The 27,850-nt window shown below is 37.8% G+C and overlaps 1 protein-coding gene and 1 long non-coding RNA gene across 3 annotated transcripts in view; one reads left to right on the top strand and one right to left on the bottom strand.

Annotated features, from left to right (window-relative positions):
- Window positions 1–1,943: 1,943 nt before the first annotated feature.
- On the top strand, window positions 1,944–14,807 carry LOC309878135. The gene is made up of 5 exons (XR_014317490.1): window positions 1,944–2,076; window positions 2,757–2,856; window positions 6,185–6,273; window positions 7,942–8,025; window positions 13,165–14,807. It is a non-coding gene; the product is annotated as an uncharacterized lncRNA (long non-coding RNA).
- A 140-nt stretch (window positions 14,808–14,947) lies between these two features.
- The window catches only part of FBXO8 (F-box protein 8), a 17,692-nt gene continuing 4,789 nt past the window's right edge, over window positions 14,948–27,850 (bottom strand). For both annotated transcript variants that reach the window (XM_082760322.1, XM_082760321.1), the window contains exons 3-6: window positions 25,623–25,749; window positions 18,100–18,218; window positions 16,353–16,549; window positions 14,948–15,584 (exon numbers count right to left, since the gene is read on the bottom strand). In XM_082760322.1, the coding sequence (XP_082616448.1) occupies window positions 15,397–15,584; window positions 16,353–16,549; window positions 18,100–18,218; window positions 25,623–25,749 (631 nt within the window). In that variant the 3' untranslated portion in view covers window positions 14,948–15,396. The remainder of the gene's footprint in view (window positions 15,585–16,352; window positions 16,550–18,099; window positions 18,219–25,622; window positions 25,750–27,850) is intronic.

Below are 27,850 nucleotides of genomic sequence, written 5' to 3'. Positions count from 1 at the left end.
AGAAAAGTCTCTCTTCAGCTTTCTTACCCTCTCATACGACAGAATAACGCAGGATTTCTCACTAGGACATCCCATTTTATAGCTGTTTACCTCACCCTTTAAACTCCAAACTGCAGGATGTAGACCATGGATGAAAGCTTCTACCTAACAGCGGCCAAGGTGCTCGGCTGCAAGGGCTGGCAGATACCCAGGGCATCTGTTGGAGCAAAATCTCCTCTTAGAAAGTCCATAGTTACCAGTCCAGCAGCTAATCCATTAACACCTCCATAATTAGCTCTTCAAAGTGAACTTGTACACTTTCTTTTCAAAAGTGGGTATCTGAGAACATCAGTAAGAAGATTTTATTTTCTTTTCAAATTTTTTGAACTGTGCACCTGGAATATTTTCTCTTTCACTCCTTGCAAATGGTTAAATTCAAAAATTAATGGGTTTTACAGTTATCTGAACAGTTTTGCATTTCTGTATCAAGCCAGCATATTCAAAACATCCTTTCCATCAGTTGAAAAATAGAGACATTAGGAAAATATAACAATAGAGGAAGGTGATAACTCTTCTGCAATTGTACTATATGCTTACATGTATGCACTACACTGGAAGGTGTTAATAACACTAAAGAGGCACTTTTCAACCTGTCTGTTCCTGGTAAACCTAGATAGGCACCTACATATCACAAATATTATACAGCAATTCTAAAGACACTCCAGTTTGCATCCACAATATACAGATATTGACAGGAGAGGTATCAGAGTAAATACTCATATTTGTGGTTAGAAATACGGATATGTGCACATTAATTCAGTCTTAGGACAGGTCTGTTAACAGACTGATTTTTTTCTTAGTTGACACAGCTGATCAGAGCTCATTGCCCTGGCTGGGAAGTCACCAGCTCGCTGCTTTTAATGGAAGTGATGCTGAAATCAATGCCCAGCGAAAGGCTGGCGGTGGTGAGGCCGAAGTGTTGCAAACTGGTCTGGGACTGGTGAGGAGGAGCTGTCCTTGATACCCTGGAGGGGGATAGGTGGAAGGTCTCACTCAGGAACGAAATGTTTGCGAGTTGCTCTTCCTACAAGTGCGGCTCTTAGCCTTGTTTCGTCTCACTGGCACAGCAAGTGGGGGGGAGCCGAGAATACTCTCTGAGGCGAAATGGCAGCTGTTAATTGCAGCTGGTATTAATTACTGTGAGTGTAAATAGGACTGCGACGAGTAAGACTGGCTTGCTGTCTCACACTGTGCGTCAGGAGCGTCCTTTAGAACCACGCGCCCTCTGCAGCCGATGAGCAAGGAGAGGCCACCAGCAGGGCGCGGTGCCCCAAACTGCCCCGTGCCCGGTAAGGGGTCGGAGTACGGCCACATGGGGCATCGTTACACATGCGAGAAGAACTTGCGGGGGCATGCGAGAGGCATCAACCGGCCCGCTCTTTGAATTCGTTTTTAGTCCTGTGTCGGGCTGGCTCCTAATTGGGCGGCTTGGGAATTTTCCCCAAATAAGTACGGGGTAACTGATTTCGGGAACCCAACTCCATGCTTTGGCTTCTGTGCAGGGAAACATGAGTACGAACACCCTTGCCAAGGCGCTGGGTTTAAAACCCAGACCAGAAATCCCTATCAAAACGCGTCTGCCGCTCTTTCTTCCCAGATAAGAGGCCGAGTTCATGGAGCAGCGGGGACGGCTTGCAGTCGAAATAGGTTACACTCATCCCCTTTTCTCTGCGCCTTCTCCGCTCCGCAGCACGTCCCTCGGCCGTGTGTTAGGAGGCGAGGTGTCGGCTCCCATCTCCCGTGCCGCCGCAGCATCGCCCTTCACCCCCCCAAGCAGCCGACCTTGCTCTCTGGGAAGAGTTCTCCCTGATACGAGGCTCCTCCTATTACATTCCCCCCCCCCTTTTTTTTTTTTCGGGGTGGGTAGGAAGGCTGCCCTGGCGCTAGCGGCGAAGGTAAATCTCCCGGCGGCGGAGCCTCCCCGACGGCAAAGGCTGGGCGCCGCGCCCCGCCGCTTCTCTCGTGTCCCCGGTGCTCTGGTTTTCCTCTCCCTGAAGCCCTGTGTACACAAAGGGCTTGCTTCTGCCTTTCAATGAGGTAACCGAGATTTATTTACTTTTGCTCTTTCTGCCGTCCGTACACATATTTAGTGTTTGTAGCTCCTGTCAGCCTCGGGGTTGGGTTTCTTTTCTCCCCGAGAAGTTATTTATTTGTATTTCTCGGGAGGCAGTTTTAAATCAAATGCCCGTGTCACGGAGGATTCCGACATGCCTGGCCCCTAAAACAAGCCGGCGGCTTTTAAGGAGTCTTCGGGGCGCCCCTTAGCACAGGGGGGCCCCGGCCGAGTGCGACCCACCCCCAGGTTCCCCCGTTGGTCAGGGCTAGGGCCGGCCGCGGTTCTCGGGGTGCCCCCGCAGCCCCTCGGCTCCCGAGGAGCCCCGGGTGGGTGGATGGGCGGCTTCTTCGCCGCACGTCGGGGGGCAGGACGAGCACACCCCTCAGGAAAGACAAAACAAAGCAAAAAGAAAAAAAGAAAAAAAAAAAAAAAAAAAAAAAGGACGGGTACTGCTGGAGAGCAAGGATTTCCCCGAGTTCAAGGGGCTGAGACGCGGTAAGGGCACCCAGCATACTGGGGAGGATGCCCCAGCGCCACCCACGGCTGCGGGTGGGGGCCAAGGATGGGGAAGAGCGTGGGTGTGCGTGTGGTGGTGTGTGTTTGTGTGAGTGTACGCGGGGGGCAGCTGCTCGGTGCTCCACGCAGCCGAGTGTCATCCTAGGTGGCAGAGGGAGCGCCTACCGGAGGAGCCGGGGATCTGCGAGGCAAGCCGGTGCCGCAGGAAAGCAGAGGGATGGCATTTACCCTCCCGGCCACCAAAGGTAAACCAGATGCGGCCACTCTCGCTTTTTTTTTGTTTCCTTCGCCTCGGCGCTCAGGGACCTGCCCTCGGGTCCCACGCTGGGTAGGAGGCTGCCCCCGGCCTTTGAGGGGAAATAAGGGGACCGTAGGCGACCAGAGGGAACCTGAAGCGTTGCCTCCTTGCTGCTCGACTCCTCCTCGCCCCCCGACTCCGGCCCGGGCCGCCCGAGGGGCTGCTGCCCATCCTTAGCATGAGGGGTTCGAGGAGGTGGGAAGGGAGCCGGGGATGGCTGTTTTCCTGGAAGGGAAATTGGGGAAAAAATATATGCCTAAGAGATAATGCGCGACCACCTGTTCCGCACCCTCCCACAGCTCCGCACGCCCCGAGAAGGAGCTTTTATTGTCAATAAAGAGCAAAACGGGAGCGGCCGGTAATGAGATCAGGAAAAGAGGCATTAGAAAAAATAACGCTGGGGCACCGCACACGTAAAAGGAAGGTGTTCTCCAAAGACTTCTGGGCGAGCTGCAGTAAAGGTTTTATTGGTAATCGAGAAGCGACTCCCACCCGCAGGCTTGGCGTTGAAGGACCACCTCAGGGGGCAGAAGTGACACTGCCTGGCTCGTGGACGAGACCCGCTGGGCAAAGGGCACGGCTCGGTAATAACAAGTATTTACTATACGAGTTACTGCCAAATGAACGCCGGGGTTTAGGCTTCGATTTGCTGGATAAGCTCTTTAGTAACTACGAAAGCAGGCCAACAACTTTTATAGAGGAAAGGAAAATATTTAAAGTCAGTAACTTCTCTAGTAGCTGAAAACTAACTTCTGACAGCAAACGGGATTTTTCTTCCCCGTCGAATCAAAGAAACGCTTATACTTAAATTTCACCCTGAAAGATCTACTCTTTTTTAAAATAACAGTATCAACAGGGCAATTTTTCAGCTTCAGAAGAACCAAACGAAAGCAAAGCGCTGCCCGCGGACAGACGCCTGGGCTCAGAGCGGCTGAGCGCAGAGCACCCGCACCGGTGCCGGGAGGGTTTCGCACGCGCAGGGAGAGCAAAAATGCCATTTCCCCTACAGGTCCTGAGGTTCTTCCGAGGGGATTTTAATTAGGCAAAGGAATTACCCGCCCTGGCGCCGTGCCTTTAGGTAGCTGCGGGATCTGAGTGTCCCCGGCTCATCATCCTCCTCCTCCAGCACCGGGGCCGCTGGCTTTTGGGTTCCCAGCTGGGCTCCTGTGTCCCGAGGATCTCCTCGATGTTAACGTGGCTTTAAGGAGGAAAGGCGAAGAAGGAGGAAGGCACTCATGACCGATTTTAGCCCGTGCCTTGCTGCCTTTCCTCGGTTCTCAGTCCCGAATGGTCTCGCTGCAGCTGAAATCACTGAAAATCGAGGTAAGGGGGTGTTCAGATGCGGGTATGCAGAGGTAGCGTGAGGATGAGCAATTTTGTCACTTGTTCAGAGCACTCTCCTTGAAAAAGAGGAGAAACCGTAGAAACGGTTATCCCTCTCCCAGATTAAAAACCATCTGCTATTTCTGAATGTTTAAAGACTTTCGTCAGGATTATGGCTTTATTCCAAATGATAAAACATAGGGATTTCACTTGTCACTGCCGCAGGAAAAGACAAAAGATCTCCACCTTCCCTGCTCCAAAATAACATATACCCAGAGCATCAGAACATTTTTGTTTTTTATTTTGCTTTCATTAGTCAACGTTGAGACATAACAAACGATTACAGATCGGAAAACACATTTGGAAAAAGCAGTAGGGTCACGTTACGGCAAAGGTCTGGCCAGCATTAATCTGGAGTTTGGAAAACAGTTGACAGTTGCGAGGTTTCTTTTTTTGTGGTTGTTTTTTATTATTATTATTTTTCCTTTCCTCCTTCCCTTTAAAATAACCCCCTCCATACTAATAATAATGAAATAATATCCCAAACCCTAGCGCGATTACCATAAGCAGAGTCCCTTCTCCCTTTCCACTTGCAACCAGCACGGCCGGGTAAATTGAAAGATCATTTAATTATTTTCATTCTAATCGCTTTAATCCCGCTTCTACTAGGAGCAAATGACGCTAATGGGATCCACATGGAGAAGCCCCGGGGTGGCGGTGGGAGGAATCCTCCCGGCCCCGCGCCCAGGCAGGTGGAGCCGAGCGGGGCGGAGCTCGGCTCGGCCCGGCCAGGAGCTTTAAAATAAATACAATTTATACAATTTGCTCTTAAAACTCCCCCACCCCCGTGTGTATATATATATATATATATATATATATATAGACACGCTCTAAGGTGACCCTATTGTCAATCCGTGGCGACAGGGGACCCTCCTGTAAAACAGAAGGAAAGTCAAGCCCCGCTCTCGTTCCTTGACCCCCTCCCCCCCCGCCCCGTTGTCACCCCCGTGGCGATAGGGGACTCTCCTAAAACAAGGAAGGAAAAACGAGCCCCGAGCTCGTTCCTTCTCTCTCTCTCCCCGCCCCATCCCCAGGCGCTGGGCGGCAATGCGCCAATGCCGCTCGCTGCGCCTCCCTGGTGCCCAGGGAGGAGGAAGGGGATTAGTACACGGGATTAGTTCTAGCAGTGCTCTCGGCGGCCAGCGACTCGGTATCGGAGCCCGCAGGAATGCAGCTCACAGCGGGATCGCTTTGGTTTGCTTCGGGTGTTCGCGCACATGTTCAAATACAGTACCTGCCTATTTTTATAAACATCTCTCAGTACACAGTCAATCAATCATGCTGGCAAGCAAGCAGACCAGGAGCCTAGAGTATATACAAGACATAAATATATATACATGAAACCCTCGTCAGCGTTGTAGTATTTACACATTATTTTTCTACAACCCTTTTCTGAGGGAAACAGTATCTGGAAGATCTAAAGCTGGGAAATCAAGGTGAAAAAGTAGCAGATATTGTTGAGGAAGTTAACTTATACCATATGTTCTAATGCCAGCAAGAGAAATGTTAGAAATAAAAAGAAAAAAAAAAAAAAGAATTTCCAAAGTTGAAGACTTGTAAAAAAACCCTATTATGCTTACAGTCATGGACTCAACTTAGAGAATATGTGGCTGAAAAACAAAACAAACCAACAAAAAAAAACAAACAACATGAAAACTGGTCGTTTAAAAATACGATGCAATAGATATATCTGGAAAAGACATGAGTTTACCAGATTTTCTAGTCAGCAGAGCATTCTTTATGTTGCAGTCATTTCTAGTCTTACTTTAATTTGAAACATATTTACATCCAGAGATAGGTCCTTGCAAATGCACTGTGTATTTTTAACGATCTTTTGATAATAAGAGCTCTGCACAGCCCCCTTTTTGTGACACTGAGCCTTTTGCTTGCAGGAGGACGTGTGAACACAGCATCTTTAGCATGAGGTGCCCAGCAGATCTGAAGCATCCCAGCAATGCAGAGAGAATAGTCTACCTCCAAGGTAGGAGAAAATCAACTTCCAGGTTATAAAGGCAGACACCAAGGTTGGGGGAAAGTAGGAGTTTCACTGAAACAGAGGTGGATGGTGCTGCAGAAATGGCAGGGTGCAGTTCTTATGTTGCCACAATCCTTACCTGTGCCCCCCTCCTCTGCATAGTGAGCATCAGGGAAAGCCCTGGGCTGCTTTGGCCTGGCAGGGGATGATGCCTGGGGAGCAGGAGCTGAGTTTCAGCAGAGAGTATCACAGGCAGCTTTTCCCCAGTGGTGAAAGCTGCCAAACAAGCTTGTGAAATTGAGGACCACCACATTGGTCTTGCTCAGTAATGATCTTGTGACTCTGTTCTCTCTGTGGAGCCATTGTCAGGCATATTTTTCTTCTGTTGCAGCTACAGCATTTGTTGTACACATTTTCCAATCAAGAATAAACTTGATATTAAACTCACTCTCACTTTGTGGTTGTTGTTGTTAAAAAAAACAAATCATATAAGGAGCTTAAAACAAGCATTACTGATATCAGTGGAGTGGTTTTTGATGCTGCCTTTACAAGTCGGCTGGTAGTTAGAGACATAAATAGTAGGGAAAGTTAGTTTCATTGGCTTCTCTGAGACTTAAAAGCATATATTTAAAAATGAGTCTGTCTGTAGAATAGGGATTGGATTTTTCATCTGCTTACATCTAAGATGCCCTCTGTTCTCCCTGTTAAGTACTATGTTTAAAATGGATTGGATTACTCATTTGCTTAAAGGACACTTTCATTCTTATATGACCATTTCCACTTGTCACCGTATAAATGAGTGCTTCATTTATCAAAGCTTTACTTTCATGAACTTGATGCATGATTTTCTGCAGCAATGGATTACAGAGTCCTTTGACAGAAACATGTCTTGGTCTGTGATGGATAGAAATCTTAACTGAAAATTTGCAATTAAAATAGTACATAAAGTACTGAAGAAATACTTAATAACTTTAATACAAGTGGTGTTTTATGTAAGCACTGTAGCACTGATTCCATGTTAATCTTCTTGGGTGATAATTGTAAGAAGACTTTCTTTTGCTCTCAATTAGCAGTGGATTAAATTGGGTTCATGTGAAGTTCACCATCTTTATTGACAAAAACTATTGGCAAACATGTAAATGACATTTTAATGTTTTGGAAAGATTGTGAAAACGCACTCTTTTTCACTACCAAAGATTCCCACTCCCCCTCCCCCCGAAAAATCATTGTTAATAATACTATAAATAAACTGAGATTTTGATGGATAAGTTTGATTTATATTTGTGTCTGCATTCTGCTAGAACAATTATCCACATACTGATTTTTTTTTTTTTTTTTTTTGCAAATGAAACAGTGTAAATTTGCCGACCAACCATCTTCACTTTCTTTAACCTTTCAGCATAACTTTGTGATTCTTACTTCCAAAGCCAATGCTACTGGCCCACCAAAGACTGTGTCAGCCAGAGCAATCGTATAGATCATAAATGTGGGTGGATTTGTCAGCCATGTTCTCCTGGATAGATTATTATTTATCAGTCTATGAACTGACAAACTCTCCTTTACTAGTTTATGTCGTATACCTGTACCCCTAGAATAGTTTACTGAGACACCTTTTCATTTGGACCAATGTTTTGCTGTTGCCAGTACAGATGGGCTCTTCTATTTATTTTACAGGCTTCATGTGCATCATGGATATTGAATTTGACTATATCTCTTTTCTCCAAGATGTAACGATTTTTGACCAAAGCATTATTTGTAGTAAGTAATGGTCTTATTTGTACTACTTGTAGTAAGCATGAAGCCTCCAGTTTTGTTTCTCTTCTTTACGGATAGTAAAGGATGGTTGTCCAAAAAGATCTGAGAATGCTGCTATGTAGTAGTTGATATCATGGGATCACTTATCAGCTCAGACAGAGTGCTAAGCTAAGACCATGGGTCTGCCAGAAGGTGAGGTTAGAGATACTCCTAAGCTTTTACTTTTTCCAAACTCTACTGACATTCTGTCTTTACTCCTCACTTGCTTTTTTTTGACAGTGGTGTGGTCAGGATCATAATAGGGTGTATCTTGTTAAATGTGTTGAAAGAATAATGTAGATAAGTCTCTCTAAGTGCCTTTTTGTTGTTGTTGTTGGCCTGCTTAGCACTGAAGTATTTCATATTCTATATAAAATCCTGCACACTTCATGCAGCAGACAACTTCTGAAGTAATCTAAAGGTTGTAAATCAGCATTTGTAGGATTGATTTGTGGATGACTTCGGAATAAGGATGAGAACAAATTTATTGACATAAAACTATGTGGGCTTCCTTAGTACCAAGAGAAGGAAATAATATATTAAAACAAATTTATATTAAAAAGCTGAAAATGAAGTTTTAACAAAAGTTGACTACTAACCATGTGACTTCTGCATTTTATTACATATGTAAACTTTATATGTAGGAAAAAGATTCAAACATTTGTTATCATATTTTCAGTGTGATAGATTTTTTTTTTCTTTTTACTATAAATTTTGCTGCTGTGCAAGGAAAAAAAAATGAAAAAAGGAAAAAAAATAAGAACATATTTTGCTAGTACAAATCAGAAATGGTACTGGCACACTTTAGACAGCATGCAACAATAGTAAATAAATTCATTGATATATACTCCTAAGTGGAATATAGAAATAGGAAGTTACAATAAATGTGAAAAAATGCAGGATCTTAACTGTTATTGAGAAGTATGCAAAGAGACACACTTAGCACATCTGAAGCAGTTCAGCGATTTCTTTGCTTATTTTGTCATGCAGGTGATTAATGCTGCAGAAGGCAAGTAAATGAGACCGTTTAAAAGTTCTCCAGTTAGAAAAATATATTTCGATTTGATTGTGTTACATGTAACTGCAGTAATTATTCTGAATTCTTGATGTGAAGACAGGGAAACAGCAGTTGTGAAAACACTTTTTCTAACACTTAGGAAAATATTGAGATGAAAGTCATGTAAAGAATACCTGAGGCATCATGCCGGTAAGGAATATGTTCTCTGTGGTGTAGCGGAGTAGTATGAAATCCTTTTTACCACGTAAACCTCTGTGAAGCCTGATGAGTCAGTGGATAGAACATATCTGTGGAGAGGTCCACTGGACTGATTGAAAAGTCATGTTGTTGGCACTAGGTTACATGACTGCAGAAAAGCTTGCACAGCATAGACAGATAATTTTCTTGGAAGGAGAAAGCCTGCTTTTGAAATTGAAGTCGTCTTTTCAGTTTTTCTATATTGGATGTTTAAGACCACAATGCTCCAGCTGTAGTCCAACAGAATACATTTCCACAGGTAAAGTGAAGGAGACACATTGTAAATCATCTTCAATATCTGCCTTACGTTTCAAAAGATAACGCTCATTTTCTTATGCAATGGTTTTGTATCAAAAATATTGTGAGCTTATTAGTTTTTGGATATTAGCATATCTTAGTTTTGGCTATTAACAAATGCATCTGCCCCAAGTCCAAGAGCACATTCTTTGCAATTGGCAGCCTCTTCCTATGAGCAAGGCTTAGCAAATGAAATCCTCAGAATTTAACGCTGCCAAAAATGAGATAGGTTGCATATTTGGTCTTTTTCTATAAAAACTAAACAAAGCAAAACAAAAACACCAAACCCTTATCTAAAAAAGCCTTGGTTTCCCTCCCCCCCCCCCCCCCCCCCCTTTTTAAAATAATTTCTCAGCTGTGTGGATTAGAGGATTTTCCTGAAGGTTAATAATAAAGGCTATGCCTCCTCAGAAAACTTATGTTTATGCTGGTATCCACTGTCAAACACAGACATTGAAATAACGAATGAGGTTCACTTCCTCAAAATGTGTAAATGTCCTGATTCAGAGTTAAACTGTCAACAGCTGAAAGACAATACCATTGACATGTACCTGGCACTAGTTACTCAGGTTTATTTTTTCCTGGAAAGCTGTTTTGGGCGACAGAGTGGCGTCCGGGTTTCCCAGGTTGTTGTGCTGACAAACTGCAGTAGTGGTAAAGGCAGGGAGTCTGACAAAATCTCATTAATCATTTTAAATTAAATCCAACATTCCTCTCCAACACTGCCAAGAAGAAAGCTAACTTTTACAAATGAATACCCTCTCTGAGAAGAACCGATATCCTGACCATGTTGCTTTCAGATAAATATTCTTGATTTCTGTCATGTACTAAATACCAAATAAGTATTATTTTTAAGCTGAAAGTTTGATGGCCAGAAATCTGAAAAGTGCCTTTTGCTTATTTTCTGTAATAGGTGCTATGCATGAACATCTGATATTTAAACCCTCTTAATTTTTTTTCAGTGGATTTTTGCTTTATATAGATATTATTATATAGATTATATAATTATATAGATTTTATATATATAGAAAAAAAGTTGCTTTTTAATGGAATAAAATTACACATAAGGAATGGAAGTGTTCTGTGCAAATAGTTTATAATCTCTCTCTTCTCAAAGCTTGTTTAGTTGAATAAGAAAGAAAAACATGCACATTCATTAACATCACTGTCAACAAAAGCACTGAAGTGATGAAGGAACTATGTGATCTCTAAAGCTTTTTATGTATAAATTCATTTATATAACTAATCCTAGCTATTCAGTTATGATGTAATTACACCCATGGTATGGGAAGTCTTAACTTTTAACATCTGATAAATAATATTAGAAGATTACATAAAATTTTATCTGACTAAGATCATTACTATATGTAGGTTATAACAGTTTGCATATTATTTCTCTTTAAGCCAAACTGAAACCATAACGTGCCTATAGGAGACACAGGAAATCCTTTAAATCTGTCCTTTGTCTACTTTAATAGTGCTTTTGAGATTAGTAATAGATTTTACAATGGCAGAGAACAAGTCACCTATCATAAGGTTTATTACTTCTGATATTTACATGAAATATGTAAAAAGAAAGAAAAACCCTTCTCTTAAATGTTCATTTGCAATTCAATCCATGACTTTTCTAAATACTTAATATTGTTATTTTGTCATATTAACATGAGAAAGTTAGTGTACCTCAATCTTTACTTAACTACTTTAAAGTAATTTAATACTTTTAAAAATAGAACTGTAAAGATAACAGATTGCACAACAACCTTAAATAGAGAACTAAATTATTGCCACTTCAAAAAAGAGCAATTCCAGTCTATAGATTTGTTTATGCAATTAACATTACTAAATTTCAGTATACTGCACAGGAAATAGTCATGTTTATTTGCCTGGGTAGACAGTTCATTTTCCTAAATCTTTATTTTGAAGCCATTTTATAATTTTTGTTTTTCCATTATAGGGAATGGAAGGGATAGGTTGAAGAGAACAAATAGAATTTATTTTTCTTGAATGAAAATTCTTGCCTGCTTCAAAATTGACAAACTTGTCTTGCTTACAAGTGTTTGGGCTTTTATTTGTTGAAGATTCGTTGTTTTGAGAACCCAAAGCTGTAGAAATCTGTTTTTTAGCATGTGAATTAAAACCATTCAAGTGAGAAACACAAGAATATGTAGAATGTCAGACACTGACTATAACTAAGCTACATCGATATGTAATATACACCATATTCTTTAAACAGTGCAATGAGAGACTCAGAAATTAATCCGGATCCAAAAACTTTGTATTATGATATTTCAAGTGGACACAGGTACACTAGTTTCCTCTACACACGAGCAAAGAACAATTGTATTTCTGTGACATCTGAAGTGTATTCTAAAGTCAGCAAAATTTCAGAAATGGATGTTCAAAACACAGCTTTAGTTTTTTAGGACCGGAGTAACCAGCGTTTGCTATGCCACAGGCTCTTTTCTTCCTTTGATGTATCTATTACGCAGTTAAGTGTGCAGGCAACATTACGTACCACCTTTCCAGTTAGACTTTCCCAATTTCACTGTGAGGGGAGAGAAGTTCTTTCACAGCTTCCTGATAAGCAGTCACAGAGTATTTCTCTTGGTACAAATCTCTAAGATGTATGGCCAGATTTCAAAGGGCATGCCGTGGTGATATCTCCTCCTAGCTACCAGTTAATAGTATGATCATATTCACATCATTAGGTTTGAGATCCTCTACATATTCTGAAGTGCTTGATCAAGCAGCGACTTTCACAGCACACCAACAGTACAGTGCTTAGTAACACCTAGGGCAGCATAGTACCTATCACTGTTTCCTTTTCAAATGTACATGTAGAAAGCAATAGTGTATACTGAAGAAGACACTGCCCAAACCTTTGTTTTTAGAGGACTTCTGGAGGATGATTAAGGAAATTCAAACTTTATCTTTTCTCTTTGTAAGAGTGGTTTTACACCTACTTAAGATATTTTTTTCTTTCTTGTAAAACATGGCAGAAAATTGCCTAACTTCAAGAAAATTCTAGATTATTTAAATAAATAGATATTACTTATCTGCCACTCTGGAGAAAGACACAAACCTCAAAAGAAAAAAGAACAGATGAGATGTCTATTGTAATTTTGTGTTTATTGGTACCTCTATGGGAATTCACATGTGGCATGTTGAGGTTTTCTATTCCACTATGAATTGGTAACATAATGTACAATGTACAGCACGAGTTGGGTGCTAATCAACTAACACTGTTCAAAATCATACTTAGAAGATCAGATGCTGTTATTTGTAGTGAGTAGTGTTTTGTTCCCCCCCCCGCCAGACTTTAAGCATATTGTCCTGTTTCTAATTTATCACCCTGGTTTTTGAAGCTTTCTAAACCTTGTTAATAGATGTACTCTATCTCAGACAGAACATATTCTGCCTGCCTGGAGGCTTTGTTCTGTATCTACCTGATGGGAACTGAGGGTAACTGGGAAGTAAGAGAAATTACAATTAACGAATTGTACTCTTTTATCAGTGCAAAATCTAAAACGCTATCTTTCATGTCAACATAGGTGCCGATGAGAAGAGAATTAGACCTTGAGCTGCATTTGTGGTCCCAGAAGAAAACTCTTCCAGATAAGATTAGTTGTAACTTCAAAATTCACTGAATTCTTCTCTTTACATGTGTAACTTCTGAGGAGTGGTTTCTAGAAAGCTGTAATCTGCAGTCTTCATGTAAGAGCACCTCAAGGAGCACACAGAGACTTGTCCTTATTGTTGGTTTTACAGATTACATTACAATTTTCCTTTTTTTTTTTTTTTTTTTTTTTTTCCTGAACAGGGACAGACCTTTGCCTAAGGCAATGTTTAATGTAATGTTTTTAACATTTCATGTTTGAGATTAATAAACGATCAAGGAATGCACGGTTGTGAAATACATGAAAGGACCGAGTGATGCAATGAGGGACCCTGAGAGAGGGGAATGATATGGTAAAACTTTGCTGGAAGATTACTGCAATACTGCTGGCAGTGTACACTAACAAACACAAATGACATTTAAACTTGATTAAAGGTAATTTAATAAAAAAAATACAACTCTGAGTGCATTTTTGCATGTGAACCAGAGCTATGAACCAAATCTTGCTTATGCAAAATACTTGAAGCAGCAGTAGCTACATTTTTTTCCCCTGTTATTTATGTAGCCCTTATGTAGACTGAAGTAAGTATATTGTTAGTCATTGCTTTTCTCACATCTAAGATGAATGTAGTAACCACTCAGTGCCAAAGAAAAAGCAGCAGTGTGGGCAAAGTGCATGCCTATGAAGAGTACAACCTGCATTCAATTCCTGTCTCTGCCATAAGCTTTCTACATTAAAAAATAAAAAATAAAAATCCACAGCAGTCTGTAAAACAGAACTAAAAAGATCTTTCTACCTCACTTCACGGTGTGGTAGGTAAAAACGATAAATCTATTAGTTACCACAATGAAAACAGATGCTAGAGCTATCTGAGGATTATGTAAACAAACAATTAGGAAAAGACTAAGGAATGACTCTTATTTCAACTACATATGATGTCAGTTTAACAGAAGCACTGCACTACCAGTTAAAACCAGGCAAAAATCCTTATTAACTTTCTGCATTTTCACTGCAAATGCACTAATATTCTACACACCTCTGAGAATGTAAGATATGATCTGACCTGAAACCATTTCTCAAGTATTTTCATAAATCTAGCAGTATTTAAAAGTCTAGCTACATAAGAGACTCAGAGAACACTTCAGTATCTGGGTTGGCTAAACAGTCTGCAACAGCTCCAGTCTTGCACAGTAACCACACTAAGCATGCACAGTCACTGTTTTTAACAGCTTTAACAATGAGTCATCTGGTATAAATTTGTCTAGGCATTTCCATCATTGACACTTCTAGACTGAGGAAGCGGTTGAAAGAAGCAACATGTTTAGCTGCTCTCTACCACTTTTCCTGTTGAAATTTTCCTTTGCTTACAGTGCTGAATAGCTGAATGTAGTTGTCCTATATCACCAACGTGCCTACAATATAGGTTAGCTATGTGTAAAACACATTCTTCCTAGGCTGTGTCTAACTGACATCAGGGTTCATCTAGAACAGAGGTTTTAATCTTCTTTAAATTTGAGTTAATAGCACATTGTTATTGTTCAAGTTAGTCATATAGTATTAAATATCAACTTTGATATTTTACAAGTATTCTGTCATCTTCTAGAATAAAATTTCTGATGGTATTCAAATCAGTTTCTCTAACATATGTATCTGAGGTAACTAGCACTGTAAAAGAAAAAGCTTAATGTAAAAGAAAGAAGTACACTCTTAAGAGATAAAAGGAGAAATTTTAGTTAAAATATTTTACAATAAAATAATTATGATTATAAACCTCTTCAGTTAAATATATACACATTACATGGCATTTTAAAAAGAATGAACTTATTAAAGTTTCAAGCAGATCTAATGCACAAATCCACCACTTTGTCAGCTTAGACTGTAACGTCAGTTTTAACATTTGTAAATAGTTGTGTCAGACTAATGGCATTGTTTTGTGCAAAACTAAAAAAATTACGAAAACCATATCTCCAAATCCTTCCATTCCCACAGTAAATAGTTAGAAAAGGTAGTCTGCACATACACACACTTACACACACAAACTTTGATTGCATACAGAGGTTAGAATGACCAGCACTAAAATAACCCCCATCTCTACAAAATAATCAATTTCTTGAACTGATGTAGTTTTTGAAAATTACAAATATTAAGTGCTAGCAAATTGTGCTTTTAGGCAGCCACATGGCCAATAAGGTAGATGTTGTCATAAAGGTGCCCTACAAAATCTTCACTAATATTCTGTGCGGCTCGTCGTGTATTTCGGATGAATTCTCTCTTTGACATTTTGTTCTTCACATGAGGGCTGGTTAGATCAATGGAAAGTAGAATCAAAGAGTAACACAGTACATAAACTGCATCTATACAAGAAAAAAATATAAAAGGAAACGGTGATCATTACAAATATTTTCTGAATCTTACCAAGTCTTCAGCATCTGGGCCTATAACTATACATATAGGTACATCACAATAAAAAGGGATATCCCACCAACATAAAATTTAGTGTACCAATTTTCAAAGTAATGACATCAGCACATTGCCAGATGAACAATTACAAATCTTTTAACTCTTCTACAATATCAAAAAGTCACTGATGGCTCTATACACATTAATTTAAATGGATTCTTGAAGTTTTTATAAACTAAGGTCAACATCCAGCTAAAGCTTATCTTTAAATATCTTTAAAAGCAGTCCCATTGCTGAAAACTGGCTCCCCAGCAACCGATTAGAAATGCTTATTAACTTCAGTGAGGCCCCAAATTCCCTCATTTCTCTGGTACTATCCACAGGGCAAAACGTTAAGTGTGTAAGTCTTTGCAAGAGGGAGTTTAGAGATAGTACAGACTGTAAACACAGAAAAATTGAAGGAAAGATATCATGTTTATCCCTCAACACTTCTCAGTTGGGTCTAAGAAAAGAATCTGTACATTTTTTTTCTCTTTTTTTTTTTTTTCAGCCCAAACAGGATGATGCCTGAATATTCAACATAGGTGAAAGACCCTCCCAAGCCATATATGTACTTCGACAAATATTTTAGATGCTGCTTGCGTATTTATTGTGAGCAGTAACATCAACCAAATATGTACAGAAATAGAGTGATTCACTGAATCAAAGCTCTTTTTGCTTACCAGGGCTAAGGCCAAGCTCTCTCATCAAATCAGGGTTACAAGCACAGAATCTGTGAGAGAACTTTGTTATAAGAGTCTCAAGGTACTCCCCACGCTCCTCAGGGGCATGAATATGTCTGAAGAACTCTCTCAGTGCATTTGGTAAGAATTGATTTCTGAAGTTGTGCAGCGTCACAAGGTCATCCAAAACATCTCGCCTGGTAGAAGAAAATCCCACATTATTAGAGATGTTTCTTTTACCTATTTACATATGAAAATGTAGGTTTAAAAATCAATACGAAAGGTTTAGGGTAGTTGGAGCTTTAGAATAGTTTATTAGCTTTACTTTGGTTGAAGGACAAAATTATCACTAACATTGCAAAGACAGTAATATAAATAGCACTTACAATAGCAACCAAATATGAAAATATACATTAATTAGCAGTTTACATTTCTTCATATGCAAAGTCACTTATACTACACATAAAGGCTTCAATTCCTTTAAGCAATGTGACAGTCATTTAAAGAGACAGTTAAGAGAACACATTTCTGTGTATCTTGCAGGTTTTGTTGCCTAAGTAGAAGCTGTTATAGCAGTATCTTGTTAAAAACTGGCTTAAGTTAGATAAAATTTGCTCTCAAAGCCCCTTTAAAGTCTAAGTCCATCAGAGTGCAATGCAATGAAGTGTTTTCAACTGCACACAGAAACAACGAAATCAGACTAGCCTAAACACAGAGATGAAGAAGACATTTGAAGCAAACTTGGAAATAAATTTGAGCGACACAAAGAATATTCTGTTACACTGGTCCTTTCTATTAAACAGTTCAATACTAAGAGGGACATCTAGAAACCCAGTTTAACTTTTAGTGCCTGATTACACTCCATGAAGGGAGGATGAATAGCAGAAGGTGTTGATAAAATTAACTTGCAATCTCATCTGATAAATGGTTTTGTATTTCTTCTACTATACCAAAACTTGATAATCTGAAGCTTTATAGTACAGGACTGTCAGTGGTGATGATACTAAAAAATGAATTCTAATAGAAGGAGTTCTTTTGTAGTACAGGCTGAATAGGATGAGAAGCAGGAGAGGATTCCTGCTGTAAATGCTGCTGTCCCTCTGCTCATCCTATATAAGTCCAGTTATTATTTTCCTCCTCTTACAACTTTCATTTGAACTGGTAGTTGGTGCCCCTCTTTCCTGATACTGCACCACCCCAACCTGAAGGTACTCTGATGGGCAAAAGAAAGCACTGTGGAGGTGGAAGAGCATGCTACAGTAGGGGGTAGAGTTCCCTACCACAATCAAATAGTGGTTAGATAATCCATTATTAATTAAAAAGCTACTGCCACTTCATAAAAGGACTGTTTTTCCTGCTTAACACCAAAAAGAAAGACCAAATCAAAAAAAGCAACAAAATATCTACAAGTCGTGAACATCATACAGCACAAACTATTGTGTGCAGTTTGAATGCACGCTACAGCTTACACACGATTTATATGAAGAACTGCAAAAACAGAGAAATAGCACACTATGTGAGATTGATTAATTGGTTATAAGTAATATTTTCAAGGGTTCTTATAAGGTGTTATAGTCACAAATTCTAGAACCAAGAAACTGTTCAGATTTAGCAACAGCATTACCTAGCTGTGTTTTAATATAGTTTTACATCAATAAAATTATATTAATATAAACAAAATATTTATTATTGAATGGTGCTGTACACAGAGAATAGCTGTTTTCTCCTTGCAAGAAATTCAAGTTACCTTTCATCAAGATAGATTCGCAGCTTCTTCCAATTTAGTGTTCTTGTGCAGAAGATAAACTTAGCAATTTCCTTTGGCGAATCGTCTAGTATGCCTTTGGACATGAAGTAGTTGACTCCCTGAGATAAAAGATATGTACATATAAATATGTTTAATCTTCATATTACGTTTAGGAACAAGCACTGTCCTTAGCAATGTAGGAACATAATGCAACCATATATATATATATATATATATTTAAGCAGAATTATTCCTCTTCCATTCAGTAACATTTCAACATGCACAATACAATCTAAAAGGAACTTAATACGTTGTTATGGTTGAGATTTTACATATACTCACAGTAGGATATTTAAAATTATGAATCCCATAATTCTGTAGTATCTCATTTACAGTGTAGACTAATATTTTGGTTTTAATACTATCAAAAATTGTATTTAAAATGCTACAGGGACCATAACTTTTAATTTCATAACTTTTGTAGAGAAGAAAATCTTAGCCATAATGTGTTTTGTCTTTTAAATCTTTGACTAATACATGTGAGAACATTAATGTTTATGATGCATCACATTCAAATAGATGCATTAAATGCATTTGTTTAAATGTGTAATAACGCAAATAAACACAAGCACACTGATTTCAAAGCATAGGTAAATATAAACATATACAAATGTGCATACACATAAATAAGAACACTGCATCAATATATAAATACCTTAAGAAAAATAGAACTATTGTGTATATTTAATATTCATATTATAATTTCCACAATTTTCCACACTTTGCCAAGCACACATTTCTTATAGCACACATGCCAAATTTCATTTAAAAATAAAAATATTTTGTAAAAAATATTTCAACGATATCCTGAATTCTTTATGTTCACTGCAATATCCCAAAGCATGAGAACTTTTTCCTTTGATCAAAACCACCTTGATGGATTTTTAAAATGTTCAAATGTTCCACTAACAAAAATCTAATCAACTAGCTTAATTTCACTTTGCCAGGGAGTGGGAGCAGTTTTAAGAATTTGTTAAACAGAAATTTTACGTTCCTTAATTACAGTATCTATTACACCATAACATTAAAATAATGTAAAATGTGTACGGGAGTGCATCTCAGTGTAGGCAGCGTACACTGAGGTAGTGCCACTACCCATGTCACCTTTAAACACTTCTGAAATCTTCTGAAATGAGACCACTATTTTTTTGTAAGTCTGCCCTTTTAGTTTATATTGTATACATTACATCTATAAACATGTAGGGGAAACCTGTTCAGTCTATAAACTAACTTCCCAGTGCCATGCAATTTTGCTTAAAAAAGAAATAAAGTACTGAGCATAGGTTTGGAAAGATGTTTTATGGAGTGGATCAGTAAAACAAAATCTCACTTATATCAAGTAAAAATAAATTAGAATATATGCCCTGAGATACAGAGTCAGATACCTAAAATATCCATGACAAGTGAAAAGCCAATAAACACATGTAGTATTATCTAACCTTTTTTTTAACCAGTCCATAATTTTTAATATTTACAAAAAATAGCAGTGGAGAAGCATACTTTATTTTTAAAAGAATGCTTTCTAAAATAAATACAAATATAAAGGCTTTATACAGTTAAGAAAAAAATAAACCAGAAGTTTTAGTGCCTGATTTTAAGAATTCTTATTTGTGACAGTAATGAAATGTACTGCATTATACGTCTGCATTTAAGTCCAAATTAAATTATATTTAAGTCTGTTTGAAATAAGGATGGGCAATGTATGGTTAAGTACTTTCTTGAATTAGAGGTAAATGGGAAAATAAAAATGGGAGACCAAAATGAATATGAACCTTTTACTAATTTCTCAAGTATTTTGGCGGTGTGTATGTGACTAACAGCAGGACACCAGGGCTTCACTATTCTTTACACTTTTGGCTTAACTATGCCTCCTTTACTTATATCCTGACTTAATGAGACTTTAGCATTTGCTTCACTAAGAAGTGCTTGTTTAAGGTAATATAAACTGGACCCTGTCAAAGAAGTTTCAGTAACGCTCTACTTTTAAAAGCATTTATGCTGCAGCTATTTAACGAACACTTCTGCAACATATCCAGAAAATACCTGGCACTTCATAGATGAAACAACATGAAAACAGCATCTACTTTAAGACAAACAGGGGATTGATTTTTCTGTGTCAGTAAAAGCAGTAAGTCATTTCTTTTGTGTATTAGATTACAACTCAGTGTAGGATCCTTATCTGATACTCTAATGAGTCTTTGCAAAACGTTTTTATCCCGTCTCTTAATTCCCTCTCTCTCCCCACCACACACAATCTCTTAACAATCTCTCTCTGTGAATGCAGTCTCTTTATTCATTTTCCTCATCTCTTTCACAAATAAACAGGGTATAAATTAAATACACTTCAATGCATGCCATCATCTTTAGTTGCTTTTTATTTCTTCCTAAGCAACCACAAATACTTTGCAGCAATAGAAATTTGAAGATTTCTCTTCAAAGTTCTTAAATTTTGGCTCATAGCAAATTAAATTTATTTTCAAGATTTAAGGCATGTCATCAAATCTGCTTTCTGTGACACTGTAAACACTGCCTTGTATTCCTCTCAAAACCCACATCTCAAATAAATCCCTTTATGAAGCTAGAATGGTTGCTTGTGGCAGGTATAGTAACTGAAATAAATAGTTCTACACGCTAGTAAAATCTATGCTAATATTATTTTTCAGTCATCTGGTGATTCTTCTAGGTAATGTTTGACTGAATTCAGCTAGGCAGATCTGAGCCACTATCCACCAGGTCTGAAGAGGTCTTTTTAACACTTAGAGCAGGATGAGCTGGTTTGGAGGAACTGTAATTAGGTGAACAGCACAACACCCTAGATTGCCAGCAGCTCTCAAAGTTCTGCAAGGAACCTGTTTGCCCCTATGATATTCTCAGCATTATAGAGTTAGGAAAGATGCCTTAAAGATACCTTGCCTTCCATGGCCAAGAAGCCAGCTCTGGATAAAATCTTCATGGATGAAGGAGTACTTTGATTGTATGTGGAAACAGCAATTATAACTATAGCCCAATAGTTACAAGAAAAGTAATTCATTGTATTTACATAACTTATTTTCTATAATTGCTCTTTTTTTTTTTTCCCAAAGCATTTAATAAGCTTTTCACAAAATGCGTATATTACCAACCTATTCTGTTACAGCACTGACACCTCTAGCTTACGTTCTCTAGTTCCCAAGAGTCTTTCCATTCATTTATATCCATACAGGACAGCTAAAAATCGAAAAGTTTTCTTTTACAAAATTGGTTTAATTTTTGCATTGATTTTATTCTCTCATAATAGTACTTCCAGAATTTTTCAGTAAAGTAGTTAACATTAAAACATTTGTAGTTGCCTTGGACTTTTCTGTTTAGTTACACATACAAAGCAAACCAACCATACTCTAAGTAGGTAACACAGAACTCTCTGAAATCACGTTTCCTCTCCTCCTACACATATACGTTCTTTGTTTTTTAATATTTAAATGGAATTGTCTGCCGAATCAGAAGTAGGAGATGATGCTTTTTACCTAATGGACATTTAAAAATACTACAGCTAAATATATGACAAATATATTTGTTAATAGAGACAAATTTCACTTAATATTTGAAATCTGACATAAACATTTGTACACTGCTCTATTTGTTCAGCTTACGTAGTTTTAAAAGGTGACTAAGGAAATCGCTAGTAGAATATCAACATTAGCATTTTCAGTTGATTTTTCCAGGCTTTCGTAGGATTATGTAAATATCAACACAAAATGCAGATTTCTTTCTAGACTGTGCTATATTAAAAAAAAAAAAAAAAAAAAAAAAAAGGAGGATTTTGATCACCAAATAAATTTAAACGTTCTTAATAAATGATTAGGAAATATGGGAATTCAAGTAAAACTACTAGCTTGATTATATAGATGATTTTCTGGGGGGCAGCGACTCTGCTTTTATGTTGTATGTAAATAAAGGCCTCTGGCCTTTTCTATCCCCAATTTCTATTTGGGGCTTCTAGATAACACTAACATGATTAGTAAATGATAATTAGAAATGTACAGTATTATTATTTATATTTCTTTTCTAACATAAATACAGTATCTTAATACATTTCATGGTGATTCTTCCAGAACAGAAGTACTGATTTTATATTTTCCAGTAGGTATTTATAAGGTTCTTTTCCTAAGTTATCAAGTCATACAGTGATTTACTCATTTGGTGACAAATGTGGACACAATATAAAACATCCACTTCAACAGCCTCTTTCATGGCACGTCTTTAAAATACAGTCTCAGTGATACACACTTGTGATGCCATCTTTTAATTGTAGAAATATTTTTCATGTTACGCAGCTTCCATAACTGGTAATTTAGATGACTGAAGTTCTTTGACTTAAAAGGACAGCTTTCAAAATGGTTTCAACTCTCTCATCCATTCCACCTTTTCACATAGTTAGAAGGGAAGTTGAAATCACATAGAACTTCTTGTCCCTGTCACATGCACATACTTTTAATATTCTTAGGAGAAATAAATCAATGCATCTCATCCTTGGCTTGCTTAGTAGATCACTATGAAATGGGATAACTGTTCCAAAAATTTGGCTAGAAATATACAGCACAGTAAATATTCTATTATCTACAGACTAGCTATAATTAAAAGCCAGGTAAGGTAGCTTTATGCACATCACTAAAAATTCATTTATAACCAAGAACAGAAAACTCACATCCCTAGTAAAAAGTAAGGGCAGTTGGTAATGAATGAACCAATTTCCATAAAACTGGAAAGCCAAGTACACTGTAAACACTGTCTCTGCTGACTGTATTTATGCTGTTATTATGCTACATAAAGGATATCCTGACCTCTATGAAATCCATATAAATAAATGCTATCAAGCAGAATCTTTAAGAACTGCTATCATCAAGAATGAAACAGAAATTAGAACTTCTTTCCTGACCAAAGTATTTTTCCACCTTCGTTTCCAATCTTAAATCCATAGCATAGCCCCGTGTAATAAACTTGACAGCATATTTTGTAGAGAGTTGCTTACAAGCTGAGTCATAAGCATACATGATATGGAATAAGCACTGCATGAAGAACGTTTTGCATATGCCACACACTCTTTAGAATAAAATACAGCAGAGACCATGTAGGCAGATTAAACAACAGAATATTCATATTCAAGTCTTAATACTAACACTAAGGCACCCCTTCTCCCAAAAGAAAACAAAAAAATGTTCCAAAATCTTGGCTACAGTGGTGCTGCCATTATGATGAAGAACCAAACAACAAACAAAAGAACAGAAACCAAACATGCATTGGAAGGTTTTCAGATTGTGTAATGTGATTATGCACATCCTTTCAGCAGAATGTGAGCACCTGCTATGAATTATGCAAGCTCATGCACACAACCGATACATTAAATTACAGCAGATATCACAACACCATGCACACAACAATGGCTAACCAGAGAATCCTACCACAAAGTGTGTAGATGCTCTTCCCTACCCCGTGAGCCACCGCTAGCTCTGGAGCTGTTGCTGTGGAGCCTGGTTACCCATTTTCATGACATGGGCGGTGTCCTTTGGAGAATCTTGCTCCTGTGGCTGTAAATATTCCTATTTTTATAGTACTTTGACCAGGTCTGTTATCAAATGTAAAGCAGAGTTTGGCAGGAAATTCCATGACAATTTGTCATAGTGGAATGTCATATCATATATTCCAGTCACAGTGTCCTTATAATAATAATTCTGCCAATATCACAGTTGTAAACAAGAAAAGCAATGGTATCTGAATTCTCCTGAAACTCAGGCCCTGAATGATTCCTGCCAGGCTATGGTGCTCCACAGGGAGAGAGGAACAGAAGCCCTTAGGAGATATCCTGAAGCTTTAATCTCTCACTAGGCCTGACAAAGTCTGTTCATATTGCCACTGTAGAATATAACTATAATGAAACCAGAAGGAACGTAGCATAACAAATTTAATATCTAGTTTAGGTATACTATAAAGTATCTCTAATTTGCTCATCTTCATTTCCTTGAAAAATACCAACACCTTTATTCAGTGCGTTTTATGATGGCTCCAAATACTTTAAACCTACCACAATTGCTTTAAATTATGTTGGAACATAACAATATATTAAAAACAGTATATTTTAAACTGAAATATGAAATGAAAAATTATCCTAAAACAAATTGAAAGGCAAATAAAAATTTGTGGGGGCAAGGCTGTTGCCAATTAAAACTTCATATATCCTTGAAAACACAGTGTTTCATTTGCAAAGCTTTACATTTATTACTATATTCATTAAAATCCTGCTGAAAATCAATGCTTATCACTCGAGCAGCAAGGTGCTGATAAGACATCTCAGCACTGTGTATCAAAGTTCAAGGCAGAGCTCTATGAAAGAAGTTACAGAATACTATAATTTGTGACTAATAAAAGTAGTGTGTTTCTTTATCAAGCAGAATATGAGGTAAAGCATGAATTTAAACAAAATCCCATTATTGTAATGATTCATATGACTGTTTTCTGCATCCTACCAGCCAAGTGAACTATTGGCTCCTGGAAGTATATCTTTTCATTACTCTTAATTCTTTTCCTACTTTGGATTTATTCAATTGCCACTTCCTTGTGTATGTATAAACATATGCAGGAAGTTAATATTCCCTTTTGTTCAGTACTGTCTACCAACTCTTCCTAGGAAACATGAAGCAGGAGGAGTCTGGTTGTGTACACAAAAGACTCTCTTTGTCACTTTGTCATTAACTGTGTATTTCCCAAGCAAAAGCTGTCTACTCTCAAACTCTTTTCTTCTTTGAAAGGTGACAGAGAGAGGGCAGAAACTGACTTTCCCAGCTAGTTACATAAATTAATAAACGGAAACCTTTTAGCTTGACATGGGGTATTTTTTTGAAAATAAATGTATGGCATTACATACTATAAAGAAAATTAGGTTTATGCAGAACAAGTGTCCACAGAAGTCAAACCAATCTGTTGGGTAGTTCAGCAGTAAATCTTTTTCCATAATATTTCAAGATGCATTCCTTGACAGTGAAAGTTTAAAAATGCTTTACAAGAAATTGCAGTTGTCACAGAAGTAATTGCTGTCACTTTACACCTCATCCTGCTTTGCATGAAGTCAACTAAGTGTGATCAAATCCATACTGTGAAGCAGCATTTTAGTTTAAGTATACATATTATTACCCTTTTTAAGTTTTGCACTACCTCTTCAGCTAGGATTTCCCCTTGTTCCCATGCCAATACGTGATTATGAGTTTCTGGCATCCATAGGTCAGACTATGGTACAGAGCATTTAAGAGGCAAGCCATGTAAATGATGTGCACAGGTACCATATGCAAAAAAGATCAAGAAGGGGCTGTATCTTAGTATTAACCAGTCCTACTACAGAACAAATACCTATTAAAACTTTGCTTCTAGTATGTCTATGGCTATAAAACAGTCATAATTAAACTATTTATTACTGTCAACAACAGTTTACTTACCTCATCAGGGTTGGCATTAAAGGTGAGACTGCCCTCATCTAGCTGCATATACAATTTTCTAAAGGAAAATCCTAGAGGTGGATTCTTATTGTATATAGAACAGTGACCCCAAGTGGATTTGCACAACCTATGAAAACAGAATTAGTCTATTATCAAAATTCTTTTCTGTATTTCATATATTTACAGAATCAATGTAGTCAATGTTGCAAAACCAAACACCCAAACAGTAAGAAAAAGGTTGATTGTAACGCTTAAAGCCTTTTGCATGTGTATTGCTCAAGTCTTCAATGATATGATGATTTTTTTCTTTTGCAGGTTTTGGTGTATTTGAATGAAATCTCAAAATGCATCCCAGTAGGTGGCTTCATAACGACATCCACACAGCTGGGACCTCTGGAACTCTAGTACCTGAACAGTGGGTAACAAGTGACAAGTTGTTCTCCTGCAGCAGTATCAGAGATTAAAAAGTTGTGTTTATTTTCTTGTGCTCCAGTTTTGCAGTGAGTGAGATGCCACATCTGCATCAAATTATCCAACTCATTACTTTCTACCTGTCCTTTTTCCAGTCTTGACCAGTCTGGGTTACGTGATCCAACCCCACCACTCCGTGCACATTTCATCTATACTTTCCATTAGTTCACAGTTTCTTTTCTTTCTATCCCACCCTGACTCTGTATCAGTTTCATCAGTTTCTGTCCCTCATCCCAGTTTCTTTGATGACACCACCTGAACTTCCCTTGAACCATCACTTCCTAGGCACTTTGTTTGTTATATAGATTCCTTATTTCAGTTGTGGTTTTGTTTTAAGGCATCTGTTTTGTAAATAATTGACCACAATAGTCAGAATTCAGCAGGTAACTACCGAGAATGTGAAAGAATGGTTTTCAGATCAGGAACCTGAGTCCTATTTGGACTGAGTTCAGAACTACAACCACAGGACTTGCTGAAGTCTAAACTCAAACACATCCAATACAAATGGAATATTAAGAACTAAGATGTTTGCAGATATCATGTGAACTGAGACTTTTATAAATTTGCTAAATAAGGACAGGTTTTCACCACCAAACTTTATGCTTGGAAGGAATATTTGTGAAGATTTCACTGAATATTTATATATATATATAAATATATATATATTTATATATTTTTTATATATGTATACACATATATATGTATATATATATATCAAATATATATAAGAGGTATTTCACAGAACGAAATATTTCTGAGTGAAATACACTTTTTACCTGTATGCTAAGAATATACACTGCATACAATTGTTTAATTAAGAAGCTATAGTATACTTATGCTTTAGTACTGGAAATCTACTTGTGTTTTGTATGGTTTTCATACTAAGGGTCAAAAACAGTACAACCTCCTGAAATGTTAAGAAGTACATAAACTTAGAAGCTTAGTAGGACCTTCACCAGAATTCCTATTTTCTGTCAAGACAACAGTCTCCAACAACAGAACAACTGTGACTAAGAAATAATTGCATTACTCTATTACTGCAGTTCATAAAATATAATAGGAAGGGAAACTGCTTCAAATGCAGATGGGCAAATAGATGACGGAAGGAGAAAACAGAGCACAAATAAAAGAAAATAAACAGGACCTGGAACAATAATCCATTTATTATATTAATACTACTTACTGTCAGTTAAGTTAAGGGGTAAGACTATGTTGTGAAAGAAGACACATTCTGCTGACCATCTACTCTAAGCTAGGTATACTTTCATATGAGTCTTCCCTAGTGTTATAAAACACCAAATATCAAAGATGGTGCTTGCAATTCAATTTTGATCTTATACTATTTTATTTGATAGAATATTCCATTATTTATTTCCTGGACACATAAACAAGCAGAATTACCTCTGCGAGTTATATAAATGCATTTCAGCTGTTGTTCAGCTGCAGAAATTCCATGATATATTTGCAGAAATGACCTTTTATTTCCCTGTTCCTTCTGTCACTGTCTTCCAAATACAAATACTTAGGTTGCTCTAAGATAAGTAAAGTAGATGAGTTCTCATTCCTTTCTCTGGAGCTTTAGTTGAATAGATTGGCTTGCTTGAGCTAGATATTTATTTGAAGTTCAGAGAAGTAATAATACAAACAGTTCAGCTGTGTGTTAATACAAAAGGGAAGACAAGTCCATTTTTTTCCCCATGATATAATCAAACAGGTTTGTAGTAATACACATATATGCTTACACCAAGCACACTTGT

The sequence above is a fragment of the Aythya marila genome (genome assembly GCF_965140915.1).
Source record: "Aythya marila genome assembly, chromosome: 4".
NCBI classification, from domain to species: domain Eukaryota; kingdom Metazoa; phylum Chordata; class Aves; order Anseriformes; family Anatidae; genus Aythya; species Aythya marila.
Note: the sequence above shows the minus strand (reverse complement) of the source record. Positions and strands in the feature narration are given on the sequence as shown.